The sequence below is a fragment of the Silurus aristotelis genome (assembly GCF_946808225.1).
Source record: "Silurus aristotelis genome assembly, chromosome: 6".
NCBI classification, from domain to species: Eukaryota; Metazoa; Chordata; class Actinopteri; order Siluriformes; family Siluridae; genus Silurus; species Silurus aristotelis.
In genome coordinates, this window is record NC_139579.1 from 22196906 (window position 1) to 22208513 (window position 11608).

Below are 11608 nucleotides of genomic sequence, written 5' to 3' on the forward strand. Positions count from 1 at the left end.
CTGTCAGTTTTAAGTTTGTTAGAACGTGCATGTTGTATGCTATATTTTTCCACTGAACCTGTACATTTGCAACATCAATTACAGATTTTGATGGAAGTTCTTCTTGATAGAGATCACATATATTTGCTGGAAATTAAATAGAGACCTGTTCAGGTAGGATACTATGGTGATTGACAGTTGACAACTTTCTTGATAGAAGTCATAGTCAAGAAGAAGAAGAAGAAGACGATATTAATAATTTCAGAAATGTGCATTTAGGATTCTCATAGTTAAAATAGTTAGGATTTCATGCAATCTATATTGTATTTCCAGGTCACCTCGTGGTATAATCTTGCTTGTCACGGAAAACTCGGAGACAAAAGTCTGTACTCTTATGGTAGGAGGCCTGACTGTCATTCATCTTTGACACAGCCACGTCTAAAGTGTTAAATTAGCCTTAGAGTGTTTCGATGCATCACTATGTTGATGCATCATGAGTAACACCCTGAGTGTTTAAATCCACTGCTGGTTGGAGAGAAACAGTGCATTTACAGTTCTCTGAGCTTTAGACACTCTTATTCAGAATTTCGCCAGATTAATGAAGTTCTCACGTTCTTGGTTTAAGGCTGCCGAGCACAGGTATTTGGGAAGTGACGTCAGCAGCCCCGAAACGGAGGAAGGGGGGACGAAACGTTTCGGCGAGCAAGATGGCAGCGAAATCCGATGGCGTGGGGGTCGTTACCGGGTTCGCGCATCTGGATGAGCAGGACGATGCGGCGGCCAACGACGACGACCTGGACAGCGCGGCCATTCACATCTGCCACTGCTGCAAGTCGTCGTCGTGTTACTGGGGCTGCCGGAGCGCGTGCCTGCGCTCCTTCACGGCCAAGGGGAACCGGAGAAGAGGAAGAGGAGCGGAGGAGCGCTTATGGCTGGACTGTCTGTGGATCGTGCTGGCCATGCTCGTGTTCTTTTGGGACGTGGGCACCGATGTGCTGTTGGCCGTGGATTACTATTTGAAACAGGACTACGCGTGGTTCGGGCTCACGCTCTTTTTCGTGCTCGCTCCCTCCGTGCTCGTGCAGATCCTCAGCTTCAGGTGGTTCGTGCAGGACTACACGGGCGGAGGCCTCGGTCTGGTGCAGGGTCTGAGCAAGAGAGCCACCGCTGGACTGAGCGCAGGCAAGTACGGCCGGCGTACGTGCTGCCACATCTCCATCTGGACATGGCAAGTGCTGGTGCATCTCCTGCAACTTGGCCAAGTGTGGAGGTAAGACTGGACTCTATGATGTGCTCCATCTCCTTTTTTTTTCCCCCCCTCGCATGCTGTCTCACACTTTGTGATATCTAATATATTCCCCTTTCACCCATATAAAGCAATAAAAATAATGATATATGCAATTACATACAAAAGCATCAGTGTCTTTTATGTAGTCATCTCCCTGTGCACTGACTTTCTTCAGGTGAATATATATCTGGAGTCATGCTTGAACGTAGGAATAGGCTGATGTGCTGGTGGGGGAACTCCATGGTATCAATAGCACATCTGTACTGCATGCCATCATGCCAGTGTGTACACTGAGTACCTGAGTTTGCTCTGTTTCTGTATGGATGAAGTCTGTGAAGATTTTCAGTATTCTCAGTCAAAGGAATGTGTAGGAGAGTGAAAATGACCCTACTGGTAATTTTATCTCAAGGACCTTCGCCACACATGCAAGACTTCTCATTCGCTGCACAATCACTAACTATTATGTCATTTATTGATTTAGTTTATCCAATCTGTTTGGCATTTTTTTAAATGCCAGAGCATAGTAGGTGTGTTGTTTTTGTTGAACTAAAAATGAAATGTACGAATAAGCATAATAATTATTCATTATATTCTGCCTCCACAAGAAGGCTGAGTCACTGATTACAGACTAAAAATAGGATTACATTTGAAGGGACCCACGTATAAACAATTAGTTAAGTGTCATATGTGTAAATCTACTTGCCTGGTCACTTGAGTTAAATCTCAAGGGCTGTTGATATTATCCTCAGTGTTGCAAATCGACATTTGGCTGGCACAGAATTTTAAGAATAAAAAGTTTCATTGGTTCAAAAGAATACAATGTTACACCTTTGTTCTGTTGTGCCTAATGTTAGAAACAATGCTGTGATATTAAGGAGATTCTAGTAAATTTTAAAGTTTTTTGTGAACCCCTAGCATTCATGGATGTCTATATATAACGTAAAACTTTTATAAGTGCATTCTAAAACATTTATGAAGTCAAATTGATCTTGTGTTGTGTGCTGAGGAGGTAAAGCTCACCAGTGTGCTTTTTTTAAAAAAGCTGCAGGTTCTGCATTATAACCACTAACATAAAACCACTTTTGCTTTTTCAAGGTCAGCAACCACTGAAGCCACAGAACAACACTGCTGACATTTAGAAAATTTTATTTATAATTAGTGACTGGGAGTAAAGAAGCTGCCAAACGGTGTTGCATTAGAATTGAAAATAAATGATAATGCAAATCAGTTCAAATCAGATTGTTGCACTCTCTGTGCTATATCAGTAGCTGAAACAGGTTCAGAAATCGTTACTTATAAATACGCAGATTTTTTTTAATGTATTTTTACTCTTGTAACAGATCTGTGGTTTCATTTTGGAAGATTGGAATATTTAGAACTTTATCAGGGTTAGAGGCCAATATGATTTCAGTTTGCACTGATGCACTTATTAGAAAGGAATCTCTGCCTCTGCTCTGCAGTTATATGATTTATTACATTTTACTTCTATAAACACACCCAGATGTAATGATTATTTCTTTAAAACATATCTTTGACCAAAGTAATCCGGAGAAGCCGTATGGCCAGGAGTAGTAGATTTAATGAATTATAATGAAGTTAAATTGCTCTAATTTGCATGAATTCATCACAAAAAAAACCCCTAAAGATATGTGCAGATATACTGTAAGTTATATATAAGCGCAAATAATGATTAATATTTTTCAGTGCTAGTGCCAATTCTGAGACAAATGGACTAGAATTAAGTCTGGGGTTCAGGGATCATCATCAGCCGAGATGTGCGAGATATTATTACTACCTTCTGCAGAACTAGTGAACTGACTGTGGTTCTGTTGTTGTGTTTCCCTGTGGTTGTCCAAACACATGGAGCACAAATCTGGCAGACTCAAGCAAAACGTTTGCTTCCCATTAGCATCATTTAAGCTCAGTGGATACGCGCATATGCTGCCCTTGGCAAAGCTAACTGTGAAGAGGTTCGATTGGAGTGTTAAGAGTGAAATCTTGATACAGAGTTTGGCTGCTAGAAAATTGAAAATCCCCCTTAAGTCAACTGAAAACAAAAGATTTTTGATGGGGTCAGTAGCCCAGACTTGCAGTCTTCTTATTTCATCCTGAACTGGGATTATTGTAACACTGTAAAAATGCAGAATCGGATCAATAACAAAACCTCAGTATATCAAGGAACCTATTATTATTTGAAATCATTTCAATATATATATGTATGTATGTATATATATATATATATATATATATATATATATATATATATATATATATATATATATATATATATATTTTTTATTTTTTTTTTTTTTAAATATCAGCAATAAGAGAGTATATAGCAATACTTTTTACAAGTGCTTTATTAAAGGTTTTCTTCAGAGCACACTGTAGACGAGCAATAGGAGATGGGCCATACCCAGATGGTAGTCTTGGCATGCTGACCTTATTTCCCACTGCTCTCCTTGCTCCCCATTAGTACCCTACACTCACTCATCACACAATTTTCCATTTTCCACTCAGCTGCAGTGTGACAGCGGCTGCCATGGAACCTCCTTTGCTGCAGTCAGTCATCTCAGATTCCTCTTTCATCAGCATGCACTAAATGTATTCTTCTTCTGCCTCCAATAATTACACCAAACTGTCATCAGTATGAACGAACTGATTCACACAGCTATAGGTGGAAAACCCAGTCACCTTGAGATGGGCTGGAGGAAAGCAGTGATGCAGTATTTCACACTTGAGCAAGCCATTAGATCCTCCTGAGTCTATTAACCTCTCTATATAAAACCAGGGCGGTGCAAAATATAGTGGATTTGCAGTGATAATGCAAAGAAACAAGAAGACAAACAACTGAAGGAGATAAAGTGGTTCATATTCCAGGAAGAGGAGATGCTGACTCCAGTCCTACCCTTTTCACTGTGACTGTTTGATGATTCACTACTTTTGTATGACAGCAGTTGGAGAATCAATAATAATGGCTTGGTGTAATTATTCTAAATGCAATGGGACTTTCTGTCCTCAGACACCAGGCACGTGTGGGTGATCTTTGAATAATTGTACAGGTCAAAACACCTAACCAGTGTCAGATCTGTTCTTAATACTTGGCTTAATGTTTTGCATGCAGCAAATTTATAAGAAACAACATAGTAAGAAGTAATTTCTATTACAGTCCGGTAACAAGCTGCAGAGCAGAAAAAATATGATATTACATGAACATTTTTCAAAATTTGTAAGAGACTTCTTATATTTTTAGAGATTTGTTATTAGAATATGCTTTTGTGCAGTGGAAGTAATGCTATACACCATGTTCTTCACATTGATTTTGATTAATAGATATATTTAAAGGCATATTTCTGTTTTGCGCCTCCATGTGAATTTGCATTGAACTATTTAAAATATACAGCTGCATTATACTGAAGTTGGATTTTCCATTATTTCGAATTAGACCCGCAGTTTCACTGACAGCTGAGGTCTTTTTGCTATAACTTTTCATTTGCTTTGACTTTATTAATTTCTCTCCACTTCAGTCTTTTTACTATGATTTTGTCAGTTTGGTTTAAGTTTATGTCTCATTCTCTTCTCATGACTCTATTCTTTTCTGTTGGTTTTGCTTAAGTTGCCCCCATGAACTGATGCTCCTAAAAGAAGCTCTTGGGTTTGGGGTGTGTGTGTGTGTGTGTGTGTGTTGGTGGGGGCTATGGGGGGTGTTAAATAGAAAAAGTGGGAAATGGAGCAAGGTGCTTGTAAGTCCATCTCTCCATTTAGCCACATTTTCTTTGTCTTTATACACAGTTTTAGAGTATTTTATATGTATTTAATCTCCTCAATTTCTGTGTTAGATTCGAATCTTCCAGTTATTCAATGATACCCAAACACTTAATAATTTGGTCTAAAGTATGACCCTGATTTTCTCTTTTCCACAAAGGTATGTTTCTTGTCAAGAGATTTCAGCACATTGGTTTAAATCCACTGTCTAAGCTAGAGAGTATTTTGCTGAGAAAGGCCTTTTCTCTTCTTGTGTATTTGTTCAGTGAATTTAATTGAAGAGGAGAGCCCGTTTGAACACTCTCCCCAGGAAGCTCTTTGCAGGAAAACGCTTGAGGCTCTTGTGGGATTACACAGATGTAGCATTGCCTTTCATCCGAGCTGTAACATGGAGACATCTACAGCAAAGTACATCAAAATAGGAGCATTCTCTTCAAAAGCTTTCTGCCATATGGTGAATGTGATATGGGTATTCAAACATAATTAAATATTTTTAATTCCTTTGTGAAAAACAAATGAAGCTGTAATTAATAATCATGATCACAATGTATTTGGACTGTATATTTATTCATAGCATCTTGATTAAATTTGTTATTAGCACATTTAAACTCGCATTTTATGTGAAATGATCAGTACCAGGATATAACCCTCAAATCCAAAATGAATGGAATGATCAGATTCTTTTTATTCAACTATAGTCTACATGCTGGTTAATTTCCTCTGCTGTCTTCTAAAAGTTCATTAATGAAAGACACAAAGACCTGCTCAGAAAATTTACAATAGAATTGACATCCATTTAGCTTTATGTTATGTAGCTTTATGTTGTGTGTTGTAGCTCTATGTTGTTTGGTGTAGCACCAGGGTTCTGGAGGAATGTTGTCTCATTTTTACTGTGTACCACTGTGTAAAGTAGAAATGACAATAAAAGCCTCTTGACTTGACTTGATCCTTGGGATCTTGTCTTGTCCTTGGGATTTACATTGCTAATATCTTGTGAAAGATCCTTTTGTTGAAGTTTACTGAAAAACTGAAGTTTAAGTTTTTGCATGATTATTGCCATTTAATAAATTTGTTGATTAGCTACTTTCTTGGCATTTATGATTAGTCTTCCCCTTCCAAAAATTAGCTTTTAAATGCCTGAGTGTGTAATGTGAATTCTGAATCCTTACTGAGCCTTGTGCAGTGGTCCAACATGGCTGCAGGTACAAATGATTGACGATCATTAACGGTCCCTGTTGGAGTGTGGCAAATGTGTGGGCAATCAAAACTCAAGCTCAGATTGTCAGGGCTAATTTCTCTACAGTCAGTCATAAGCAGCATGACTCACTGAAAGTGCTGCCAAGCTTAATTGAAGCTCCTCATAAACTATCCTGCACATATCCTTGCCAAGCTGTTAGATGACTTGCCAATTTGGTGTGAGTGCTGAAGTACATAGGACACTGTGTTCTTTAAAGAATTATGCATACATGCTAAATATTTTTTAATACCCTTATGCCTAATGTTAGTGGGGTTTTTTGTTTGTTTGTGTTTTCTCCTCTTTTTTCTGCAATAATGTTCTTAGCACAATGTTCTGTACTCATTGTTATTGCAAAACTATATAATTTCAATTAATCATGAAAAAGGAGGCATTTGAGCTCAGTATGCAGCAGGACCAGAGCAGCAGCATATAAAGAACTTTCATTCCTTAAATACAGCAACCATGTAGTCATTTTCTTATGTATTTGTTTTCCAGCTGAGCACGAATGTCCTCATCTATGACACATTTGTTCTCTGGCCATTCTCATTAACCCAAATGACTCAAATGGCCTGGCAGTATTCCAGTTACTCATAGAACCACAGCTACATATTCAGCTTTCATATAAATTACTGCTATCTTTTTCTATGGGGAATCATGATCGATCAAAGCATTGATATTAGCTCTTGACGAGTGTAGTCACTCAAGTTTGATGCTGATCTTTAGTGAGGGGGAGACTCTTATTTGAGAATAAAAATCACTTCAGTCTTGATACTCTGTCTTTTGCAGAAAAGAGTCATACATGTACTGATAATGCTCTCTATTGATAATGAAAATTGCTCAGTTCTTTAGTATTGTACTTTGCTGATGATGAGAATTACTCAATCTATAGGTTATACAGTCGTCCCTCAATTTATCGCGGTTCGAATTTCGCAGTCCCACTTTATTGCGATTTTCAGTTTGGCAAATAACTATTTTGTTTCGCGAACGGTCCCAATTTCAGATTATCATAAGAAACAAGTAGCATTACAAGAAACCGTAGGTTTCCACTCATTTATTTGTTGTAGTATCCTCTGACATAAAAAAAAACAAAAGGGCAGAGTTGAAGACATACGTCACCAGATTTAGCCAATGAAAATAAGGAATGCAGTGACCTGTATCTTTAACTCAGCCTCTTTTTTGACATCATAGGACACTTCAACCAATAAACAAGCAGAGAAACTATTCATAGGCTACGCTACAGTACTGTACTGTACTGTACTACAGTACTCACAAAAAATTTAATATTTCTACAAATTTAAACAAAATTCATCTCGCTATATTCTTGCAAATGTTTTCTGTGTGTGTTTAAAGTGTGTGTGAGGATGAGTTATGGCTTAAACAATTAAAAAAGCATTTTTGGGATAGCATCCATTTGTCGCGCAAATTCCTTTTTCACGGTCGGTTTTGGCACGTAACTACCGTGATAAACAGGGGACGGCTGTAGCATACTTCAATACAATAAATCTCGACCTCCAATGCTTTAATGGCAGATTATTACAGACTGAGGATTTGCTGTCAGAATTCTGTAGTGCTTCTGGTGAATCCTGCTTTGGTCATTATTTGTTTACACTTGAACCCCTAATTGTGATCTTGTCCACTTTCATCCTATCATTGTGTTGCTGCCCCATATGGTTAGTTCACATTTAAACCAGAGGTGTGATCGTTCAAGAACTCCTGAATCTGTGCATCAAAGACCTGCACAGGAACTATTGGTAGGTGCTGGAGAGTTTTCTGTCTCTTCATGTGAAGCACGCATACAAAGCTCCACTTTACAACGATGTAGCAATTCCTCTCACAGCTGTTGCGTTTGTCCGATGCTTGTTGGCATCTTTTCTACTCCGAATGCCAACACAGCTAGGGTGTCCATTTTCTCTTTTCCACAGAGGACCTTGTCTTCCTTTTCCTACTGGGGCTTGCAGCTACTTTGGTTGATTCTTTCGTGTTCTTCGCAATCCTGAATCATTGGTTTAGGTTGCTAAATAGCAGTAGTTGTTAACATGTATAGGTGACCAGGATAAACAAGAGAATTCTGTTATAAATGACTGTTTTCAGCAGGGAGACAACACATACAATAGGCAGAATGTCTGCTATCTGAGAACAGGTGGTGCATATTAATAAATTGATAGTAAAATGGAACCCTTTTTGATGGTGCACTTTTTATTAGAATAATTTTATGCAATCTTAATCAAGAAATTTTTGGGTCATTATTATTATTATGCACTTGCTACTTCTTGTCTTCAGCAAGATGAAATTAGGATATAGGGCAAATATGAGGTAATGAAGGGCTTTTTATAGGCGATACACTATGTCACGGTCACAGTCATGAGGTAGTTGTCTTTGCTGTTAGTACCCACTTTGGAAACGAGCACACAGGAAAACTTCACTAAATTGGCTAGGAGTGAATCTGCCCAAACAATTCCAAAATATAAATAAGTATAATTCATGAGACCTCCATAAAGGTTAATACAGACAGCAGAATAACACAGGAAGAAAATTAGCTGAAAGTAGCTGCAATAGAGAGGAATGTACATCGACATCCCTGCTACTAGAAACAAGTTTAAAAGATTAAGGAAAAGCCCAAGACTGTATTTTGATAGCAACCTACACATGATCCACATCAAGAATAAAATCAATAATTTGGAAATTAAATACAGATTATATGTGTGTATCCATAAATAAGAGTCGCACTATAAAAATTTTACTATCTATTAAATGTAGGTCTTGTGTTAGGAACATTATTCAGTGGTTTGTTATTGTTTCAGTGTACTACTGCTTGTCCTTGTGAAACATTAATGAATGTGGAGGAGTGTAATAAAATTCAGTGAGCTCCTAAGTTTCAATGAAGTCTGTCCATGGAATGAGAAAGGGGTAATGTCTGTTTTTTCAGTGCCATACTGTAAAATGTAGTCGTCATTTGCACTACTACACATGATACGTTTCTCTGCAGCAAATTATGTAAGTATGTTTTCACTTTTCCAAACAGATACATTCGGACTATGTACCTGGGCATCCAGAGCCGACGTCAGACCAAACACAGACGGAGATTCTATTGGGCCATGATGTATGAATATGCTGATGTCAACATGCTTCGGCTGCTGGAGACATTTTTGGAGAGTGCTCCCCAACTGGTGCTACAACTTTGCATTATGATCCAGAAGAACCGGGCTGAGACTTTGCAGTGTAAGTAATGAATCTATTTAGCTCCAGTCTTCCTTAATTTTACTGTCAGTAATTTAGAAAAAGACTGGGTATCCCTGTCACGGGATGTATTTCTTAGGCAAACCGATACATTTCTGCTTTATTTCCTTCAGGTGTCTCTTTATTGGGATCACTGATGTCTCTGTCCTGGGTGTTAGCTTCCTACCATAAGCTCCTGAGGGACTCCAGAGATGATAAGAAGAGCATGAGCTATCGAGGGGCACTGATTCACATCTTCTGGAGGCTCTTCACCATTTCTTCAAGGGTGCTTTCCTTTGCTCTCTTTGCATCAATCTTCCACATCTACTTTGGCATTTTTGTGGTTATGCACTGGTGTGCCATGGCCTTCTGGATTGTGCATGGAGGCACTGATTTCTGCATGTCTAAGTGGGAGGAGGTGCTATTCAACATGGTGGTTGGCATTGTCTACATATTCTGCTGGTTTAACGTGAAGGAAGGCCAGACACGCTACCGGATGATGATCTACTACTTTGTGGTGCTGGCTGAGAACACGGTGCTAACCTGTCTGTGGTATACCTACAGAGACCCAGCCACCACAGACTCTTACGCAGTGCCAGTCCTGTGTGGCGTTTATGTAAGCTTTGCCTCAGGAGTGGTCTTCATGGGCATCTACTATGGAGTCCTTCACCCCATGGGCCCAAGGATGAGGGTGCTAGCCAGCTCCTGCTGTGCCGATCTACTGTGGGGTCTCCCTTTACCCCCTGAGGCCGAGCCAATGGCACCAACCCCCGGTCCTTATGCCACACAAACAACCCCGAGCAGGGCATCAACAACAGGTTATGGGCTTCAGGATGAGTCCACGGCAGAGACCTGTCTACCAGTGTTTCAGGTACGGTCCCCTGAACACACCACACCATTGGGTCGTCATCGACCAGAAGGGCCGCTCATCAAGATTGATATGCCCCGCAAACGTTACCCAGCCTGGGATGCTCACTTTGTGGACCGGCGCCTAAGAAGGACAATTAACATCCTGCAGTTTATCAGCCCCTCGGCTGTAGGCATCAGGTACAGGGATGGGCCACTTCTCTATGAGCTCCTGCAGTATGAGTCTTCTCTGTGACCATGTTTTCTCTTCTCTACACCCTTCAAATTTTTCTTTAGTTTTTTACCATTAGCCATTATCTGTTCTTTTTATTTTTTTACCTTTCATTTCAATCAAAAGGGTTTAAAGTTTTTTGCAACAAAAAATGTTTTGTAATTATTTATTATAAATGAATACGTAAAATGTGAAAAACAAAACTTGATCTTAGTCATTGTACATTTTCTTATGCAAACTGTGAGTGTATATTTATTTGTACATATGCATTTTCTTTTTTTATATAGTCTATTTAAAAGAAAAAATATGAATTTCCTTTAAGAGGATATATATATATATATATATATATATATATATATATATATATATATATATATATATATATATATATATATATATAAAATATTTATATATCTTCTGTCAGTGTGTTTACAGCTAGCTAAAACCATCCCATTGGAAAAATGGAGGTAAATTGGTCCTGTCCATGCTACTTTTCAATTCTATTCAGTTCCCATTTTGCTTATTTTTAGTTGTTTTCCCATTTGTATTCTGTTGTAAATAGTTGGTCAGTGTTCTGACTTCTGAGTTAGGCTTCTGGCTTACTTTGCACTTACACTGACCTCTGCAGGCAAAATCTTAAAATTGACAGATTATTCAGTGGCATTCATTGACTGATTGCCTTAAAGATTCTTTAATAAGAAGTACTTTCTAGAAATGTGGTTATGACATACCTCATTTACTCATAATGGCACAGCTTTCATTAAAATCTCATAAGTACATTTGCAGGGCATGAATAATGTTATTTTTAGCAGGCACAAAGTGAAAGTTGTAGAGTTTTAATAAGTATATATGTAATGTACAGTTCAAGCGTCGTTTGACTTATGAAAAGCACTCCAAAATTATTTACATGACAGTGAAGCCAGGTCTACTGCTTTCCCGCTGATTTAATTTAGTCTGCAATGTATTACTGGTGAATTGGTCTCATAGCTATTATTATATAATAATATCTGTGATAATATGAGACCAATTAGTCAAACTGTGTTTT

General features: G+C 38.4%; 1 protein-coding gene across 1 annotated transcript; it reads left to right on the forward strand.

Annotated features, from left to right (window-relative positions):
* The first annotated feature begins 683 nt into the window (after window positions 1–683).
* On the forward strand, window positions 684–10863 carry xkr6a (XK, Kell blood group complex subunit-related family, member 6a). Its single transcript, XM_083545505.1, has 3 exons — window positions 684–1249; window positions 9292–9488; window positions 9620–10863. Exons 1-3 carry the CDS (start codon window positions 687–689, stop codon window positions 10585–10587), a joined length of 1728 nt encoding a protein of 575 aa, XP_083401631.1. The 5' UTR covers window positions 684–686; the 3' UTR covers window positions 10588–10863.
* Window positions 10864–11608: the final 745 nt, after the last annotated feature.

Bases quoted from the DNA above. Each gene is read 5' to 3' on its own strand.
- xkr6a (XM_083545505.1), top strand. From the start codon at position 687: ATGGCAGCGAAATCCGATGGCGTGGGGGTCGTTACCGGGTTCGCGCAT. The intron at 1,250-9,291 runs GTAAGACTGGAC...TTTTCCAAACAG, and splicing joins CAACTTGGCCAAGTGTGGAG to ATACATTCGGACTATGTACC. The intron at 9,489-9,619 runs GTAAGTAATGAA...TATTTCCTTCAG, and splicing joins CCGGGCTGAGACTTTGCAGT to GTGTCTCTTTATTGGGATCA.